The following is a 22,537-nucleotide window of genomic DNA, read 5'->3' as shown; positions in this document are numbered from 1 at the left end:
ATTTTCTTAGAAAGTGATTGTTTTTTTTGCTTTTTTTAATTTGGGTTTAAATGATAATAATAGTTATCTGTTATTCCATGCAAAACAAATATTAAGTTTATAGGTATTAAACTCATTGCTTTCTGTATGTGTATTACATATTTTATTTGTATAGTTACTTTGGGGAATTTGAGTAAATACATAATAATATTAAATAGATAGAATGTTTTTACAACTAATTTACTTATTTGTCACTTAACAAAATAAAATATTGCATGACAAGGTATTTATATATACACCTTAGATTGTAATTCTGTAAAATAACTTGAATTACCATTTTCCACTTAAAATTATGCGACATTACTTTAATTAATTTATATTTCTGATTGGATAATTTTAATAATATTTTTTATGTCTTTTAGATACAACAGCAAATAATTCAGCAACAGCAACAACAGCAGCTGCAGCAACTGCAGCAGCAGCAGTTGCAGCTGCAGCAGCAGCAAATCCAGCAATTTCAGCAACAAGCATTACAAAGGCAACATCAAGCCATTCAGCAACATCTGAAGAATCAGCAGGACCAACAAGAGTTGGTAAGTACTTTGATTTTTCCCACTTGGCACACAAGAAAACAATAAAGAGAATACTGAAAGACAGCAGTTAGTCGGAAATAGTTGTACTGACACACTATTAACTTTTTACAACGCACTTTTATATCATATTTTTTTATAAAAAGGTAAAGGTGCATAGGTAACTAGGTAAAGTAAAAAACTACTACTTCCGGAAAACCCGGTATATTTTCAAAACCAACAAATAAGTATAGTTATAGAGTAGATTACAGTAGATTTTATATTTTTTTAACCAATAATGAATGTAAGTTAAAAGTAAAGTGGACGAAAGGGAACACAACCTACTATAGAAAGGAAAGCCTTATACAATACGAATTCTATATTTTTTGCCGACTAATGCAATAAAAACACATTAGAATAGAACAAAACGAACGAAATCGTGTCCGGCCATTGAATTTTGAGAATATAAATTTGTTCGGTACCTACGTGTATGAGTTTTAATGACAGTTAGTTTCATAGTTAAAACATCAATTATTTAGTCCTCCAAATTGTATAGGGCTCCAAATTATTTAACTTTGTACGCATATTTTGTGTTTACAATACTTCGCTTAACAAGACCTGTCCTTTTCGGGTTTTGTATACTATTTATTAAAAACCAGACGTTATTATTTAATTACGAAAGTTTAGAATGGCGTGACGGTTGAGTGATGGTATACGAAATATCACGTACTATGCCCCAAGTTGTGTTAAGATGAAAGATCACAACAGCTACAAAGCAGGTAGTTCATTCCACTAACCAATTCTAACCGTCGTATTGCGTGTATGTTTGTCGTAGTTTTAAAAGACTTCATTAAGTGAACTTTGATAAAAAGGCATATATTTTAGGACAGGTTTTCGCTTGAAGATAGGTTACAACATTATTTAACTTATCTAGTTTCTACCGGTTTTGTATAGCAAAAAATAGACTTTAAAAGCAAGTAATTTCACGTTGAAATAAAAATAATTTAGTCAGTTGGTGAAGCCCATTTAAAGTAGTTGATAGTTATTATTTATTCCATCACAAGGCGCATGACAAGTATGAGTTAAAAAAATTCCACTAATGTACAATATTAATGAATACAAACGATAAAAAAGCCAATAAATTATACTGTTAGATAGTCTGTATTTACATGCCATTAGACGTAAACAATGTGTTTTAAATGAATTCTGAGTAAATAATTAGAATTTTAAAAAGAAGAAGCAAGCTGATTCTCCTTCGTACGGTTTTTAAAAATATTTTGAAATAAATATAGTCCATGACACAATTAGTAAAAGGATTTTTGAAATCCAGTACTTTTGTGTTTATTCGTAACAAACATGGAATAAAAATCTTTCCTCTTTATTATAAGTATAGATTATACGTAAATTAAGTTTTCTTAGAGTAAAGTTGAATTTTCCATGATGCAATATTGAGTTGAAGCATTAGGCGGAAGCATGTTCAATCTATACTCATTCTTTTCTTGTATGTTTCAAAGAATAGTAAAGATTTCTTACATTTTATTTCACCCTCTGCTTGCCTAACATTTGTATGGGTATCGATTTTGCGATTGTAATGCTTGCACCTTGTCCCGTTTTCGTACCTTAGATATTTTCGCCGAACGGTGCCAAATAACTTTCTCGTATTGTGTACATGTCCCTCATATAAATTTTAACGTTGATTTATTTTTATCATTTCTGTCGAGTGGCATAGGCCAAATTTCATTTGGGAAATTAGCTAAAGACACCGGCTACTAAGTACCGTTATGAATATTCATACTGCTTATAAAATTAGAAATAGGTACTCCCATTTCCCTCGCACCTGGCTCTAGTTGTGTTAATATTTTGTTATTCATCAAAATTTGCATTACCAATCTTTCAGTCGTGCGTTGAATTATATTTAAAAGTAAAAGAATAGTTATATGTATATCTATATAATTTTAGACATACTAAAATAATTATTTTACGAATTCATGTACTTATAAATGGCTTTTAGTATAACCTTAATTAAGCATTACCACTCAATACGGCTGGGTAAAAAATGGAAAATGTATCAAAGACTTTCATCAGGTCTAGTACGCCATCTTGATCAATAGATATAGGATGAAGATATATTTGCTTATGTCCGAGTAAAAGTAAAAGTTGCCTCATTATAAAGTCCAAATTAAAAAGCGCTTTGGTATTTTACAGTGTCAGATGGAAGCGTACGGTATTTGAATTTTTAAGCCAATCTTGTTATCTCGCCTTATCGTGTCCCAAACGTGTAAGTAAGAACGAGACAATGCATGAGCTCTTGTTTCTACCTCACGCCTAAACGTACAGCTGACCTTGTCATCACTCTTGAGTTATATCAGTTCTATGGCGCCCGAATCGGGTTTACCATTTACATAAAGAATTGTTGAATATTCAGTTCAAAATTGCCGCTTGTAAAAATTGTCCCCCAAATCAACGTGTACCCTACGTCTAATTCACCATTATATACATCGAAGGGATGCTTAGGTAGAAATGCTATAGAAATATTCAGCAAATAAGCCGCCACTTATTAGTAGACCCTCGCGAATGAAAAATAACGAAGGGCGAGACCACGTTTAAAAGGTAGCTATATTTATTTCTACCTACACGATGCATTAATCTTATGTCAGTATGGTTTCATATTAAAAACCCAACGGAAAAAACAGGGGTGTTTTAACAGCGTATATCTAAAACTAAATCAAACACGTTTTAACCGCTGAACTGTCTCTTTTCGTCACGGCTTTAATGCAATTTGATAGAAAGAGACGAAAGAATGACTTGATCTAATTATTATGATTTAGGATTAGACGTCTGAATCTTAATAATGATTACAGATGTAAGCAAATTTTTGACGGTGATAAGCGAGATTATTGTATTATTACTTTTTAATTTAAATTATTTTTAAACTTGTTGTTCCTGTGTTAAGGTGAAACAATAAAATGCCGCATCAGTCTTGCATGGTTACTGTAGTTAACCTACAGACTAAAGACATTATATATACATATAATTGATATATATATATATGAATAAACAAACGCCTAGCTTAACACCATCAAAGAGGACATTTTTAAACAGTTTGATCCGTGTTACCACGATTTGTAATTTTGTAAATGAAAATTAACAATTAGGCACATTATTGTAATATATTTCATAATATTGTCTATACTTGGAATATAGTTTATCAATCAATTGCAATTTGCCGTAGAATTCTGTTTTCCTCATAATTTTATTTATGAGCCTTCTGTGCCTGACACACATCGTTGATTTATGTTGTCTCTGGTTTCACGGTGTTTTCCTTCCCCTGTGGTAATTAGTAACGTAGGAAAAATAATTGTTTTGCAGTCGCTGTTTGAAATCACCTTATGGTTGAAAGTCGTTCCTCTTATTCTTATATGTACTATATATATTTTGGCACGGTCATTAAAAGCGAAGGTGATATAATAGTAACAACAAAGACACCAATATCGGCGATATATATATCTATACATATATATAATGTATATTAGCGGAATCTCGACGGTAACTCGAATGTCAAGGGAAATGCAAAAAAAGTCGACTTAACAAGAAATTCGAGATTTACAGATGCACGATTTCTATGTGTATTTTTCGATTTGTAGATTCGAATTTGAATAACAATTTAAATTAAGTTTTGTGGTTACATATATTTTTGACTACTACTTTAATTGAACACTAAACAAAAATAATGTATTCATTCATTGCACGTGTGCAAGACAAAGCAATAGATTACAAGCCCCGAATCCGAATATTCATTTTGGATTTTATTTCTATTATTTCGGGAAATTCCAAGTAAGACGTCATTATATTTTACTAACTACGACTTACGGAGTCTCAGTTTTGAAATTCGAGTTATAGAGTATAAATATGTATTATCAATACTTCGTACAATAACATTTTGTTTGAGTTACAAAGTCTCAATAATTCGACATAGTTACCTACCGCGTATTTAAGGGTTCAGCGGCAAATTTGTTCGACTTACTGAGGATTTCGACTTAAAGAGGTTCGTAGGTTCGAGTTATAGAGATTCCACTGTGTAGATATATATATACAGTCAAAACCGTTTACGACGACATCGTTTACAACACCATACCGGTTATATTGACCAAAATCAAAGGTCCCGGCTGAATTCTATTGTATTAAATACTTAATAACAACGTCGTCAGCTGTTACGACTATCGGTTTTTACAACCAAATATGAGTAGTCCTTCGATGTCGTTATAACAGCTTTTGACTGTATATACATTATTTGACTGCCAAATATAGTATAGGTACTTGTGATGTTTAGCGACACACCGACATATCATATACAAGTGAGCGTTATTTAAGGCAGTTTTTGCCGCGCACCATCACTATGTGGAACCAGCTACCCACTGAGGTATTTCCGAATCAATTCTATTAAGGGTCCTTTCAAGATAGAGCGCACCAATTCTTAAAAGACCGGAAATTCACTCGCGTCTCTGGCATTGAGTGTCCATGGGCGGCGGTATCATTTAACATCAGATGAGCCTCCTGCCCGTTTGCTCCCTGTTCTATAAAAAAACATCCATGTCATTTGACTCTTTCGACGCAGCGATCGAAACAATGATTTCAATTTTTTCATTAAGTCAAGATCCAAGATCCAACAGAATTCTTGTTAAAAGACTATTAGTATCAGTTAATACTTCTATTAGAAAATATAGAGAGAACACAGTCCTCCTATCATAAGAATATAGAATCTTGACATTTTTCAAGTTGCTAATATGTATTAGTAAAAACTGCGTTTCTTTGTCGCTTTATTATCCTAGCCCGCAATAAACTCGACTATCGGTATCATGCATAAGAACTTTCAACAAAATTCGTTCTTTTGCTTACAAATTGGGATTACTTGCACGTGTCGACTGTTGTTGACCATTTAAATAATACGTAGGAGTCTTCTTTCCATTTAATGGCAACTCTCTATAACGCAATAAACTGTACACCCCTTCAGTGTCGTTATATAGAGTTTACACTGTATGTTTAAAGTTTGGAAATTTGTCATGGCTGGATACCTCCTACACTATGGTTTTTCGTGTCTAGATTGAAATAATTTTCATTTACACTTAAAAAGAATAGAACACAAGAACAGAGTGTCTTCCATTTATTAGAGGCTGTAAAGAGGATTGGATTCTTTCGAATGTTAAATATCTTTATTAGAAATTTAGGTTGGACTTAAGTTACTTATTAGTCTTAAGTTAAGGCTAGAGCAAAATTTTGCATGATATCTATGTAAAGACGTATTAAAAAATTCCATCTAACTGAACTTAACGTACGTTTTAGCCCATTTTCCCAATATTTTCATTCTACTTCCACTTGTAGTTCAAACAATTTTTTTGTAGTTGATAAACGCTGGAGAAACAATGCGTTTATAAAAATTCTGTACGAATGCTATAAAAGTAACATGACAGTATAGCTGATTTGTTTTTCATGTTTGACAAAGCAAAGGTATGCAAACGAAACAACGGTTATTTAAAATTTGAGAGAAGAGGTTAATATTAACACAAACTATGTGTAAGTGTTTGTCTTATGTCTGAAGAGCACCGTTTTAGAGGGTAGGCCGTGAGAAACAACCTAATTGAGAACCAAGTGCGTGTTTCGTATAATCTAGAATTCGCCAGCTGAACGATACATCAAGCCACCCTTCGTGCACAATGTAAAACGCGAAATAATTATATAATGCCATAAATATAACGAGCAAAAAGGCGCCCGCGCCTTGCTTGCTCAGAAATTCAACACAATATCTACCTGTTTATCTTGATCATATTAATTTAAATTACTTTTCTTATTAAATTTTTATAAATATATTTTATTTTTATGTGTCTTTTACGAGTTGTATCTAAAATGTGTTAGTTTTGCATACATTTTAAACAGCTTTTAAGTTTGCCTTATATACTTCTAAGTCTATATGCAGTAATAATACTCTTTTGTATTTTTTTCTGACAAATTATGTTTACGATGTCATGAACATCATATATATATATACACAGACACACACACATATTGTAATCTATAAAGTTCTGAATTTAGATAATCATAATCCCAAAGTAATATTGTGCAGTCATCTGAATGAGCAACCGCCTTAGACCGGCTTTCCCCTTTTAAAAGGTCCAGAAGCTTCCTAGTAAAAAACATTGAATGTTAACTAACGCCGCGTTAAATTATTAAGTCAGCGACTAAGCATCTAATAAAACCTAACTTCCATTACTTATTTACAAATAGTCGCGCATGCGCTAAAGAAAACTTGCTTTAATAATACAGTCAAACCTGGATAAGCGAGAGTTCAAGGGAGCACAATCTCATTCTCGCTTATAGAGGTTTCTCACTAACCCGAGTTCCTCGCTAATGCAGGTACATGGGTTAGGTATGGGTAGCGTTTCTCTCTTTGAAACTCATATTTTTTTTCGAATATTGCTTGTATTTTTATTTTAGCTATAGTTCCTCCTAAATAATATAAATAAATAAAGCTCAACTGTCGCTTATAGAGGAATAGATAAATAGCAGTCTCACTTACGGAGGTCCATGAGGGAAAAACGACTCAGAAACCTCTGTAAGAGAGCTTACAGAGGTTTCTGATTCTCGCTACTAGAGGTTTTGGGAGCTTAAAATGACGGGTCCCGACTCTCACTTATAGAGTTTTCTCACTTACCCAGGCCGATGGCTGGCCAGGCGTCATACTCGTGAACGGGTGCTACTTGTGGTGACTGGTCGTACTTGAATTCGTGTATGCGGTGATGTTAGTTGTTTCGACTATGTATTTGCGTGTTGTTCCCACGAAAATGTAAGGGCGTGCTTCTATTAAATAGAAGAAATTTTCACCATGCCTTATGACTGATAGATGACAAAACTTTGTTTTTAATTTATTTTATTATTATTTATTACTCAAGATGTCATGTGGAACATAGTGTAATGGTTGTAGCTCATTACAAAAAACTTGGCGATTAAAAAGAGTGGCGGAGAGTTTATTGCCAGTTCTTCTCTTCCGTTCTATGCGCTTGATTTGAGAACTAGCAGTAAATGTAAAATTAGAAGCATTTAATGTTTATTTCCTTTTTGACGTTCATAAGTATACATTGTGTTACCTAAATGAATAAATGATTTTTGACTTTGACTTATCGTAATAGGTAGGTATACCTACTATTGTTTGTCCATCAGTTGTATTAAAGTAATGCTATATATATATCCTATGTCCAAAGACAAACTGAGCGTAAAACTGTGTTCAGTTTTCCAATTATTTGTAACTTTATAAATGATGGTTAGTGAACAAAGGTGATTTATTATTAGTTTAAAAATTTACACACCGATTGTTAATACCGAAATTAGTAAATGGTATCCAAACCTGTTTTCTCCGAGGCCGTTTCGTAAGGTTTTGGAGAACGGGACTTTTGTCTGTTATATAGATTTGCAAGTGATGTCGTCCTTATTGAAATTTGGGATTTTGAGAGTAGAACAATGAGGTATATTTATTGAAAAGCTTTTTAACCGCAGGTACCTTCACAAAGACGTGAAAAAAAGGTTTGCATACCTTTAAGATTGTAGGCTTATACAATATTTACATTGATAAATAATAAATTGTAGACAGAATTTTAACTTAATAAATCTGAAATCTAATCTTAAAATTAATTAAAACCAGGGAAATTACTTTTATTAGAATTTATAGCTACACATCTATATTTAATATTTGGCCGTAGGTACTTACATAGGTCCTAATCACCGATTATATCTTGAATATTTTAATTGCAACAGAAGTGGCGATTCTTCTTCTGTTCCGGACACGTAGTTTTTTGGTTCTAAGACCTGGCTTCGCGATATTTGCCTGCACCGTAAGAGCAAATTTTAAGGAGTGGGAAGTAAAATCCGTGCACGGCTGGTATTTGAACGCTCGAACTTATGGTTAAGAGTTCACTTAAACCATTACCTTGCTATCTCTTATCTATCTTCACACTTTACATCCATTTGCCCAGTATTGGAATTATATATTAATAATTAATATATATTTATACTGCGTTACATTAAAAGAAAAGCAAATAACAAAAACTATAAGGGGTACAATGGGCGGCCTTATCGCTAACAAGTGATCTCTTCCAGGTAACCCTAATAAAGAAATAAACTAAATATTAAGGTGCAAGACGGATTTATGAATTGCAATGCAATACAAAAGAATAAGAATAAGAATTACAACAGTCACGATTGTGCAGAATAGGATATGTATAAGAAATGTTTATGTTGAAGAAATTTAAAAGAGATTAGCCAAACGTATGGATTCCGGCAGCGTATTCCACAACTAAATCGCGGAGATCCTAAACGAATTTGCTAAGAAGCTGTGAGGTGCAATTTCCAAAAAGCCTCTATTAGAGGAGTATAATATAATTATAACTATAATTGACATTTCGTATGGGAAGAACAAAAAGTAGATTTTTTAAATAGAATAAATACATTAAATTTAGATATGGATGTCTTTGGATATTCCAATTGAAGCACCTCTAATTTGGTAGCGGTCTGTTGTGCAGTGTGATCAGCATTGGTTGTTTAGCAGCTAGCTTTTCCATTATGGTTTGCAGTTGCTGACAATAGACATCAGACAATAGGGCTAGATTTAAGAAAGTTATAGTAAAAGACCCCGGCTGGTGGACTAGCCACCAAACGCTCACAAGTAACTTTTTCGGAGTCAATTTGCGCTTGTGGCACGATATCCATCCGTGGCTTCCGACTTTTCATCAGGTAAAATTTAATTAAAAAAAAAACATCAGTGGCGCTACAACCTTTTTAGGCCCGGGCCTTAGTTTTCTGTATCTGTTTCATGATCATTCGTTAATCTAATAGGCAAGTAGGTGATCGGTCTCCTGTGCCTGACGCACGCCGTCTATTTTTTGATCTAAGGCGAGCCGGTTTCCTCACGATGTTTTTCTTCACCGTTCGAGCGAATATTAAGTGCGCACATGGAAAGAAAGTCCATTGGTGCACAGCCAGGGTTCGAACCTACGACCTCAGGGATGAGAGTCGCACGCTAAAGCTTCTAAGCCAACACTGCTCATTTTAACAATCACAATTCGATTTGAAATCTCTCCATTATTGTGCCGGTTGAGTAATGTTACGCAGCAGTCGACGCGCGTTTGTCGATTTGCTTCACTCAATTCGTGGAATACCCACCTTTCTCGCTTTTACACCTTCCCAATTTGCTTCAAGTGGATTGATACAATTTTATCACTAACACCGCAGCCTGCAGCTAACTCAGACGTAGAGATTTCCAGAACGAAAATGTTGGATCCAAAAACGCACTGTGTTTTCTTTTGTGACACCGCCGTCAAACACATCATTAATCCTTCGAGCCGTTTCTGCAGCACTATTGCCATGGTGGAACTCGTACTCGTAAATAACGCGATATTTCAGGTTTTCCATTTTATAAATAGAGCGACGCAAAGAAAAAAATTAAAACGGGGAAATGAAATAAATCACGGTTTTCGAAAAACAAATGCACGAATAAATGGCTGTAAAAAAATTTATTGTTTGTTGTAGTCAAGACGACTGCAACATGCGGTTTGCTCAGGAACTGCTCGAGCGGTCCGTGTATTGCGAATATGAATTTAGTATGGAAACTGCAGATCGCCGTGCGTGCAACGCATGTTGCAGTCTAGACCGACTGCAACATGGGGTCCGTCTATGGCCCGCTTTAATCTTATATATAAAATTCTCGTGTTACAATGTTAGATACCATACTCCTCCGAAACGACTTGACCGATTTTTATCAAATTTTATATGCATATTCAGTAGGTCTGAGAATCGGCTACTATCTATATTTCATACTCCTAAATGATAAGGGTTGTCCACCCCTAACATTTTATTTTTTAGACATTTTTTTAGTTTTTATTTTTTTATGATAGGTACAGCATACAAAAATACATACAACCCTTAATTTTCACCCCTCTACGTTCAACCCCTATTTTTATTATATAGTTAGTACGCTCTTTTATTGAACTAAAAAATGTTTCCTAGAAATAATATACATGGCAAAACAACGTTTCCGGCAAACTTTGCTGTCAGCTAGTATAATATTATATTATAGTTATGAGGACCTGAGAATATTATTTTGCTAAGACAATGTTTACGAATTGGTACATAAGATTTAGCAAATAGATATTAAAAGCTTTTGAATGAAATTATTGACTTCATTATTATTGTCAAAATTATTGATATTATTAGAGATCTCAAGTAACGTCTTATCGGTATAATGTTACGTGATTGGCATTTCCGTACTTTGACTCATCGGCTCAGGTAGGTGGAAATACTTAATATTGTATTACTAGCGTGTTGTTTATGGTTTTGTTTGACGAGATGAAAGAGAAATATTGTAGCAATGAAATGAATATATGATCTATTATGCAAAGCATTCTTAGCGATAAGTAGCATCCAGTAATGATTGTGTGATGGTAGCTAAAACTTCTATGTTTTTACTAATGTATAATGAAGGACACATAAAATAATATGTATATTAATTTCAACAGGATACGGAAATCTCTCTGATTATATATAAAAAAATACCTTTAGCGAAATAAAGTATTCCTGTTGTCGGTCGGTTATGTAGAAAAGGTCCTTTTCCTCAATAGATACAACGTAACATCGTTCTTAGATATAAGAATAGTGCAAATTATATAGTATTTTAATAGTTATAATATTATTATCCTAATCACGAAAAAGTAACTTATATTTACCCTTTATATTCGTTGATAGTGATGAAGATAACTGAAACTTAAATCATATCGATATATCTCTTATACTGAATGTTTTTGCAATATTTATTGTATAACAATCCCTGTACGATTTATTCTGTTCTAGTTACAAAAACAATATCAGCAACAGCAACAACAACAGCAGCAGCAGCAACAACAGCAGCAACAACAGCAGCAGCAGCTGCAGCAGCAGCCTCAACAAACGAAGCCTGAAATTCAGCAATTACCTCAGTCTCAACAAGATTTGCAACAACAAAAATTTGTTCAGGTATTTATTATAGATATATTGTTGGCATTTTTGACTTTACTTGCCTATTTATAAAATGATATCATATTTCAAATGCAGAAATGTTACCTCATTACGTTATTTCTTATTGTTCCAGGTGGTCAATAATCAGTCTCTTCACACGCAGCAGTTCAATGTGCCCGGTATAGGTGAAATAAATCTCAGTTTTCTCGCATCACCGCAAAACAACGTGAACCTTCTGTTCGACAAGAATCACAAGCCCGGCATGAGCGGAGAGATCAAACAGTCGGTGAGGCATATACAAAATATTAATTAGTTGTGACATAATGGAGGTCTTTCATATCGACTTATTTCTTAATTTATTAAGTATTTATATTGAATGTTGGTCCAAATTAATCTCCTTACTATCTATTAGTTTAAAATTTTAAATTATTCTTCGTGATTAGTTTTTAAATTCAATAAGTAAAAGTGGGAGTTGTATTTTTTTGTAATGTTGCGTAATCAGAGTTACAAATTCAATTATTAAAAAAAAAATTATGATAGGTAAAATCTAGATATGTCATAAATTTTATAAATGGAGACTCGTATCCCCGAAAGCTTGCTTTGTTCTGATTAAATAGAGTAGGTCTATCTATTTTCCTTAACTTTGGTAGGTTTGAACGATAGCGCGTTTCATAGCTGACACAGCGCCATCTAGTTTGTGTATAAATATGATAATATCTACCAATTTTTCATATTAAATAAACAGATAACAGAAGGACAAAATCAGCAACAAATGAGTATGTCACAACACGATTCGAACCAGCAACACCACCAGACAGTAACTGTGGTGTCTTCTATGCCTAGCAGTATGGCAACACATCAGGTCAGTATACGCTTTTATTTTTTGGGAACTTAAGCAAAACTTAGCTAGCTCGATTGACCTAGAAGAATAGTTTAATCCTAAAAAAAATACATGTGTTGTGGGTGCTGCATTGTATATGTTGTATTATGTACGTTTTTTTATTAAATCATTAAAAATAGTTAATATTATTTAGAAAAGTATATGAAATATTAGAAAAGCGTCCGATAACACTTCCTTCAGTCTTCTATCTTAAGGTTTCTTAAGGTCTTTATATGTGTTATATTTAAAGTATTGTGTTGATCCACTCCCATAATCGATGCCACATTAAGTTTACTTGTATTATTCCTTTTGAGCTTTAAATAAATATAAAAAAAGTTTCAAATTTTAAAAGATTTTAAGAATATCATTTTTCTTGGATGCACCCAGTATTTAATTATCTGTTTGTCTGCTAGATGATAATTTAAATTCACGAAACCCAATTGATGTAAATTTTATAAAAAATCTGTGAATTGCGCCATCTATGCTACGCTTGACACATCGGCGCCATGTTATTTTAGGTTCGGGCATGTACTAAGTTGATTGTTATTAGGTATGAGTAAACAGTTCTCTTAGTATTAATTCGAAACTATATATTGAAGCTGAGTAACAACTGACTTTAATGGCTTTCAATATGAGCTATATATAACTAACACAACATTAGGGTAGAGGGGTTGCGACGCTTATTAAAACAAACTTGGCTTATCTAAGAGTTCATAAATCTAAATTACACTTATACTGACGAGAGAATAGAATTTATAAGTGTGGTAAAAACTAAAGTGCTCATATTGGCTTTAAGTGTGCGATGATTGTTTACATTTGGTTTACGCTTCTAATTATTACCAACAAGGTTAAATAACTTGCGCTACAAGCTTCTCCTTTTCGTGTACTTGGATGTATTATTTTAATATTAGCGTGTCTGTGGTAATTTCAATAAACAAAAAGCATATTCGCTACATTGATTGAGGTAACTTTTATATTACTATTGTTTTTGATGACTATTGATATCTCTTCTTGTTTTAGTCTAAACAAAAATGTTCGAATTACATTAAATTAACATTGTTCGCATATATAGCGATGTATGCAAAGCTTGCGTACTTAGCAAATGGGTCATATTACGTCTAAGGGTGATAGTCAACGGTTTACAGTACGAAAGATGGATGCTTTTTGTAATGTAAGTTTTTTACGGGAACAATTTGAAAATGAATTTAAAAAGTAATGTAAAATGAAGGTTGTTAGAATGTTCTAATTTATCCGATGAGATGACCCGGCAAACGTTTGATTTGCCATGTATATTATTTCTAGGAAATTTTTTTTTTAGTTCAATAAGAATAACTATCTACAACAATAAAAAAATAGGGGTTGGGCGTAGAGGGGTGAAAATTAGGGGTTGTAAGTATTTTTGTATGCTGTATCATAAGACAATAAAAAACTATTTTTTATTTTAAATAAAAAACTATTTTTGGGGTGGACACCCCTTATAACTTAGGGGTTTGAAAAATAGTAGCCGATTCTCAGACTTACTGAATATGCATAAAAAAAATCATAAGAATCGGTCGAGCTATTTCGGAGGAGTATGGGAACGAACATTGAGCTTTCTGTTTTCCGCGCGTAAATAACGCGAGGAAAACAGAAAGCTCGAACAATAAGGCTCGAACATTAATTTCTTTTAATTATGTTAAAAATTTCTTTCTCGCTTTTGCCCTTTGGATAAGGAAAACGAGGAGGCCTTACGCAGGATACGATAATGAAGTCAAAAATAGAACGGGCACGCTTTCGGGATTCAAGGAAAAAACATCCTTAATAAAGAAGGCGTAAACCTCGGGAGGGCGATACTTTTACAGATATTATATTTTATTCTAACAAACTAATTCTCAATATTTTGTAAGTGAAATACATGTTTTTTAATGAGATATTAATTCGTTAATGAAATTTCGGTCCCACAGCAGCAAGCTGGTACAATACAGCAGCAGGCTGGGGCTAGTATATCCACTATGGGACCGATACAGAGCTTACCACCCAACACTCCACATCCTCAGCAATTAAGGTAAATTTTTATTTCTTAAAGAAACATAATTTAATAACATGTACCCAACCCCCATGTACATTTTCATTTATTGTTTGAAGTATAATTTAGAAAAAATCTAAAGGTTTTAGAATTTAGGTTCGACTTACGAGACAATTGTTTGGAAATCTTCTCATCAATGAATATCCTAAACCAGAGTTCCCCATACTTTTTTGTGTTGTAGACTCCTTACCATGTTTTTCCGTGTTGGGTAGACCCCCTACTTACCTGATATTGATTTCCTGTAAATTTCTAACTATAGTGAAGTTAAGTGTTAAAAACTTAAAGTACACAATATTATGTTGCACATTTATTAATTGAATTTAAATTAAAACTACTCAAAATAAAATTTTGTATCTGTTTGTTTGTAATGTATTTGTTTTAATATTATAAGATAGTATGATGTAAGTAAATAGGTAGGTACTATCAGTGTTTTTTTTTCGCTGACGTAGACCCCTTGGAGGTTGTCATAGACCCCTAGGGGTCGACATAGACCACTTTGGGAATCACTGTCCTAAACCTATGTCATATTATTATGTCAAATATTCGATTTTTAGTGCCGATTGGGGACATGGACGTGTACAAGTTATTCAACAGCCACTTCAAAATAGCACTTACCTGCAGCAACTGTACAATGCACAGGGGCCGCTTCTTATGCCAGGAAATATTGCGTTACATCCACAGATTAACTCGCAACAGATACAGGTACATTCATTATGTCTATGATACAGTTTTAAGTTTGTGTGTGTGTAGTTTCTATTGGCAGGGCTTCCCGCCCCGCAATTATACCAGGATTTTTTTCCGCTTTCAATTTAATAGCGGTTTTGATAAATGGGTCTTTGCCTAATTAGTTGGAGTTTCAATAGGATGAGTTGGATGTGAATAGTAGGAGATTCTATAACCAGAATTTACAGATTCTTCCCTTTTTTTTAAATATAGACAATTTAAATGGGAAAACTCCACGCAGGCAAGGCAAAACGCTTTCGCTGACTTCATCGCCACTCGGCGGACTAAGTAAAGCGATAAACAAGCTGCCAACAAAACGGTTAGCTGAAATATAAAAAATACCAAAATATTTCAAAATGTTCATACAAATCTCGAATTTTATAGGGACGTAATATTAATTCAAGACCTTAAGAATTAGCTGGCGGTGGGAATAGCATAAAAAAATTAACCAACGCTGAATTTCTTTAATATCCATAGGCGCTCATGTTTACGTGGTAATAAATCTAGTTTTTTTACAAAACAAAATTATGGGCCTGAGACATTGCGATCCTCTAACATCAAACGAAATTCTTTGAGAATGATATTAGCTTACGTGACCCCATACAAAAATGTTTGGTCTTAGGCCCAGAAATATCGACTACACTTAACTATGTATTCTTAGAATTATCTCATTCCATTGTGACTGTGCTAAGGGAGACTTATTGACTCACTTAAAATAAAATATTACCGGATATCGGGGTAACTTCTATACCCGGATAACCGGGTTATACTCATAAGTCGGTTATTAAGAAAGTCGGGTACGAAAAACCCCAATTAGTACATTTTATTAATAGAATAGCTTCCTTATTCAAGTTATTGATTAATGGTATTAATTTTCGTAATGGATTCGTGTAGGTAATCGCCGCTGGCAAACCATTCCAAGGCAACCAGCTCGCCCCACATATGCTGACTACGCAGGGAAAGCAAGTACTACAGGGACAGACCGGTGAGTTTAGACATATTACGTCAAAAATGTCAGATGGGTATGGCATTGACTTGCGAATATTTGGCTAGAATTTTCATACTCAGTATAAATTGACTGTAAAGTTGTATACATTATTTCTATGAATACATTTTTTAATTAATTTGCCTAAAAGGTCAAAGTGAAGAAACAATGACAACTATTCTATATTTGTTAATCACTCTAATTGTTATAGACAAATTAAAACAAAATAAATTAAGTTGGTCAAGCATTCGTTTTTCAACTGTACGTTCGAATGCCGGCTGTAGACGTATTTTTATAACATTTAAAAAATCAACATCGTATTAAAACCGGGTAGGTACAATTCATGGGTTAAGTTTGAAATTTGACTTGAAACTTAACACTAAATCAGTCTTATTAAACTATCTGTTTTACTCGCGTTAATATGAGATTTTATTATAGTACAGATGCGCGACATATATAAGCATTTTGATGCAGTAATTTTACACACTAGCGTTCGGTCCCGGCTCCGCACGGATGAATTTTGTTTTATGAAATATGGAATGAATATGGTATTGATTATTTTGTTGTCTTCTAATACAGTACAACACTGTTAATGGTTCCCGGAGAGTATGCGATATAGGAGTTTTTATTTGTATTTCTCTCCTTACGTAGATGATGTACCTATTATCGAAGTTTTCATAATGGCGCGTCTAAACGGGCCATGTTTTGCTGCAATTGATGGCTGCAACACTGTGGCCGGCAACATTGCAAACAATAGCAGCCACACTATGCAATATTGCAGTAATGTCCCGGCCATATAGCCAAACATGTTTTGTATAGCCACATATGGCCGATGTTGCCCCGATGGGTGGCCGGACGATCGCTAGGCTATCGAATTCAACTGCAATATTGCACAGCCAGTTCTCGTGTTGTTTCAGTCACTCTCTTTGTTATGGCATAGTGTATCCTTTTCTACGCGACATGACGTTTGCTTTGAGTGAAGTGTGCCTGTTGCTTTATTCTGTGTTTTGCGATCAGCTGTATTTGACGTTAGATTACTACGTAAAAATGACTACTTTTGACATTCTAGTTCTTGAATAATTTATTATCAAGACTTATTTCTAGACTCAAATTGTCTACAGTTTCACGCCTATTTAAGTAAGGTCGAATCCACAATCTCTTCTTTTTCTGTTTCTTTTTTAAAACAATATAAGCTACTGCGACAAGTGTGATTTCGTCAGCCATTGTTGCCGGTTTGTGTGGCCCGTTTAGGAGTCTGCATCATGGGCCATACTATTGCAGACATATTGCAACACATTGCCCAGCCATAGATTGTTCGGCCATCAGCTGCATTAAAATATTTTTCTAATGGCCGGACAATTAGTTGCCAACAGTGCAGCCATCAATTGCAGCAAAACATGGCCCGTTTAGACGCGCCATAAGGATCTAAAAAAAATTGAAAGTATTTTTTTACCTGTGTTTATCAGGGATAATATAGAATTGTAACGGTTAGAATTCTTCAAATCGGTTGTGGTGCTTCTATGCAATGAAACAATTCATTTTTATAATATTAGTATATTCATTGAAATGACAATCACGTGCAATGTTTAATGTTCTTGTTTTAAAACAGATTCCGCTGAATTATCCGTAAGGGAATGACTTGTCGCGAAATAAACATAAATCGACCTTTCCACGTTGAAACAATTTCTCTTTTTTTTTTCTTTTAAATATTGGTACAGATTTTTTTGTACCTAATGGGTGTAATAAGACTGATTTTCCAAAATACTTAAGTTACAAAATATCTACGATAAGTAGAATTGAAATTGTCGACGAATGTTGCATTATTTCAAAGTGAATAAACGATGCACATTAAGAGGGAACTGCTGCACTATTTAGTTTTTTTAGTGAATTTTTCAGGTCTTACGACGTATCAGGACCAAGGTTTATGGCATTTTAACAATAAATATTCTATGTGTATTTAATTTCGAGTCGTTTTTTGTTTTGTGAATGAATGTCAATGTAATTTTATGATGGACGCAGTAATATTTTTATATTCGGTATTTTTTTATTTAATGTAGATCGTATTGGAATAATGTTTAGTGAATGTGCTTTTGGATTGGCAGTGTAATGAGGGTAGACGCAATGTTATTGCTTTGACGAATTTTAATATTTATAACTTTCGTAATTGGGATAACGTAGACCTGCATGTTCATGGGCATAATTTGATGGTATTTCATTGTTACATTTGTTAATTCTTATCTTTTTTACTAGCATCGTTCCCTGGGTACACCACTATACCGACGATACCTACTACGCAGAACCAAACATTCGTGTTTAGCCCTTTGGGGGTGCTGAATTCCCAGCCGAGCATTCTTCCCGCCCATTCTCAGGCATCTGGCATGAATCAACAACAAAAACCCGGAGATATGCATAAGGTAAATAGAAATGGTTATTGTATATGGATGTCACTAAATAACGTGATAATATAATACAGGCTATTTTAAATCTATCTAGGCTTCGTATGAAGTTTTTTTGTAAAATGAACCTTGTGTTATAGACTCAAGGTTTAAAATTGCAGCGTCATGTCAATAGAAACGAAGATTCTTGATAAATTTTTAAGGGTTGCGTTTCTGAACCATTTCTCTGGAGATCGAAAAGGGGCAAATAAGTTTGAGTCCGTCGTAAATAAAAAATGTAATATCTATGTTAGTCCAAGTTTCTATAATATATATTTTTGTATGTTATCGAATAAAATAGTTTACAGGACTGACATTACACCACGCTACTTATTAGTTACATGAAATGCCTTTGTTATTCATGGTTAAGGCGGAATTCTAATGATGAAAGATCTTTCAATGGATCCAGCATAAGTATAACATAGCATACATATAACACTAAAGCAATTATATATTTAAAATTGTAGGGGATGAGTGGAGGGAAAGTAACAACAGGCAAAGTGAATAATGGAAACGGTCAGACTGTACCCCTTCAAACTCAATGTGTGCAGGTCTCTCAGCCAGTTCTTGGACAACAGCCACAAGCCCAAATCATCAGCCCTCTACAGGTTGGTTAATACAATGTTCCGTGCAGTCACTTTGATAAATCAAAATTTCCATTTTCCGCAATTTTTTAATACTAAATGTATTTTTATAATTTATGAAAGTTCGTATTTCACTATTTTATTTAACTTCCTTGTGAATGAATTTTGATTTATTGAAGTGACTTATATAACATGCCGTTGCGATTGTCGATTGTTTTTGATATTTAACATTGATGTGACTATAATCTATGCGAATGCTATTTTTGCCGCGCTTTGTATGTTTATAAGTTATGGGCACAATTAATGTGTGGTGATTTTCACAGGCTGGTGGACAGATGCAGTTTGCCCCTTGGCAGATATCAGGGGCCATACCCCAAGTTTGGGCCGGAGGATTGCAAGCTGGGACGATACCGGCTGGGGGGTTGTTAGCCCCGAACCCCATCTTCATACGAGGCTCGCAGCAGGATCCACCACCTTCTATGTTCATACAACATTCACCCCAAAATAATGTTCAGCATACGAGTTAGTATTGCCTACATTCATGGATCGTTATCGCTAACATTTTTTTAATACCTTTAATGATAGGATAATAAGTTACCGATATTTTGCGAACAAACAAAACAACAATTTGTAGGTATTTGTTGTGTAAAAAAACTTATTTCCAAAATTTTTCTATAAGCTATTAAAATAGATTTATTAATTTGAAAAAAAATCGTTAGGACGTTACATAACGAACATCTTCAAATTTTTTACTTTTTAACTTGTATTTCTTACCCTGTAATAAAAGACCATTACTTTCATGACAGATTTTGTTTAAATGTAATATTATTTTCAGTTTTATATATACATAATATATTCAACGATTTTACTAAATTGATGATATGGGCAACACTAGTCTTTGAATGGCTAAAAGTCTTTTTATATATTTCTGTCTCTTTTCATAAGCTGAGAGAGAAGACACAAATGAATTTTATTAATAACTAGGTGCCCCCTGCGAACTGAGTTTGGCATCAATATGATTTTTTTATTTAGCCTTTTTGTAGCACCAACATAAACTAACACATCTAACATTTTGGTAGATAGAGACTGATCGTTATTCCAGAATTAATATCTATGTACTAAATAAAACTAAATTTTTCTTTTTTTTATGTTTTTCCTATTTTCTTTCTAAAAAACCCTTCTTCAGAGTTCAAGGAATAAATTAAAAAAAAACCCCAATTGGTCCAGCCGTCATCGAGGTTTGAGCTTAGCAATATTTTGCGATTAATTTTCATTTATATCGATGAGTAGCTGTGCGACTCATGCTGTGCGCTCCTATGTAAATACAATTTGCTATATAACAATATTGTTATAGGTGAAAGTGTCGCGTCGTCAACCGTCAGTACCACTAAGCCAAGAGTCTCCACCGATGGAATGTCAAAAGGACCCCGGCCGCTGTCAAACATATTGCCCTCGAGTGGCATACGACCAGCTTCTAGTGTTTCTACGCAGACTAGCGCGAATCAGGCACAAAACGCTGTAAGTTTTATTTTTAATAAATATTTAAATTCGCGAAAATGGTTCTTAAAATCACTCATAGTTTCATAGATTTTTATTTCAGGCTGGTTCTAAAACTGGAAGATATTTTTTTATTTAATCCCGGTTATTCAATTTTGCAACATTTAAAACATGGCAATATTGATATTTTAGATTTTTTTTCTTTAATAATGCGTTTGGATTCAGATTAAAAAAACTTGCAAATTTACGAAATTTTTTGAACTTTTATTTTTCATTAACCTAGTATCTTTTAATAAGCTAATTATTCCTACAATTCAGTGGTAGATTTTTTTTAAATAAATAATTCGAAAAAATATAAGATCTTCGTGCCGCCTAACAGTCAATTAATGCCAACTTATAGATTTGCTGAACTTAAATTATGAAAGTAATAACAATGAATACAAAAATCTCTACTTTATTATGAAATATCACAAAACGATATAACATTGTATATTTAGGTAGCTTGAGTAGTTTAGTTTACAAAAAAAAAACATTTGTGGACATACGTATAAATATTTGTCAACCAACAAAGTTAAATCATTTTTATTTACTGACATAATTCTACATTTATAAAATTTAAATTCTTCATACTACTAACATTCTACTAAAAATGGGTGTCTATGGGCTGCGAAAACTGCCCTTTTTAGTCGTACCGCAAGCTCGTTTGCTCCCCTTTTATATAAAAAAATATATCTTGTCGCTTCGAAACTGTTATTTAAATACGTTCTTTAAATTAAGGGAAGAGTTTACCGTATCGTCGAAATGAAAATTAAATATTTGATAGTTACAAAATCCATGAACGTCCTTTTTCCTTTTGTTTTTTTTTCAAAAATCATAAAAATCTCACACGTACATTAATACACGTGCAATTGATATACAGGCAAAGCAACGGATGAGGGTGGGTGTACGTGCATCTACGCCGAAGCAAGATGCAGCGAATCAAACAAATAAAACTCCACTTTCATTGCAACAGCAGAAAACTCAGTAAGTATTTATTATTTAAAAAAAAGTTTGGCGACGGACGGAGCAGTGATAGCCTAGTTGTTTCAACGAGTTCGAAGGTGCACCAATAGACTTTCTATATGCGCAGTTAACACTCGCTCGTTGTGAAGGAAAACATCGTGAGAAAACCGGATTGCATTAGACCCAAAAAGTTGACTGTGTGTTTGTAGTTTGTACTTGCCTAATAGAAATAATCATGGAACAGCACAGAATTCTGAGTACCAGACGTAAAAGGTTGTAACGCCATTGGTATATATATCCCCAACGAACTAAGAAAATAGTACTGATTCTTCAGCATTAAAATCTTTTATTTTACTTCTAGTATAATGGTTATGAACGCGACGGGCCATATGACTCAAATCGCCAACTTAGACAAACAGCCTCACAACAAAAATGTGCAGCAGCAGCAGCAACAACAACAACAGCAGCAGCAACAACAGCAGCAACAACAGCAGCAACAACAGCAGCAACAACAGCAGCAGCAACACCAACAACAACAACAGCAGCAGCAACAACAACAACAGATAATGCAGCAACAAGCATTACAACAGGTAATGTATGACTGATTTAGTTGCATAGTAGCTAAATTCACAAGGATTGCAATATTTATAAATTATAATTAAAAGTCTAGGTTCTAGTTTCAATTTTGTATTAATAAGTTTCCTGTTGTTTTAATATTAAGTTACTATAAGAGTAGAAAATAAGGACAAATATTTGCTTTCTCCATCATTGTATACATACCTCC

At 33.7% G+C, this 22,537-nt stretch overlaps 1 protein-coding gene across 1 annotated transcript in view; it reads left to right on the top strand.

Moving 5' to 3' along the window:
* The window catches only part of LOC125062883 (polyhomeotic-proximal chromatin protein-like), a 36,432-nt gene that overhangs the window by 2,616 nt on the left and 11,279 nt on the right, over positions 1-22,537 (top strand). The window contains exons 3-15 of the mRNA XM_047669111.1: positions 402-572; positions 11,439-11,600; positions 11,716-11,868; positions 12,328-12,444; positions 14,406-14,506; positions 15,082-15,229; positions 16,145-16,235; positions 18,486-18,649; positions 19,138-19,278; positions 19,578-19,776; positions 20,609-20,772; positions 21,671-21,774; positions 22,115-22,199. Of these exons, the coding sequence (XP_047525067.1) occupies positions 402-572; positions 11,439-11,600; positions 11,716-11,868; positions 12,328-12,444; positions 14,406-14,506; positions 15,082-15,229; positions 16,145-16,235; positions 18,486-18,649; positions 19,138-19,278; positions 19,578-19,776; positions 20,609-20,772; positions 21,671-21,774; positions 22,115-22,199 (1,800 nt within the window). The remainder of the gene's footprint in view (positions 1-401; positions 573-11,438; positions 11,601-11,715; positions 11,869-12,327; positions 12,445-14,405; positions 14,507-15,081; positions 15,230-16,144; positions 16,236-18,485; positions 18,650-19,137; positions 19,279-19,577; positions 19,777-20,608; positions 20,773-21,670; positions 21,775-22,114; positions 22,200-22,537) is intronic.

This window comes from Pieris napi, chromosome Z (genome assembly GCF_905475465.1).
Source record: "Pieris napi chromosome Z, ilPieNapi1.2, whole genome shotgun sequence".
Classification (NCBI taxonomy): domain Eukaryota; kingdom Metazoa; phylum Arthropoda; class Insecta; order Lepidoptera; family Pieridae; genus Pieris; species Pieris napi.
The sequence above is the reverse complement of the archived record's forward strand: the minus strand, read 5'-3'. Positions and strand labels throughout refer to the sequence as shown.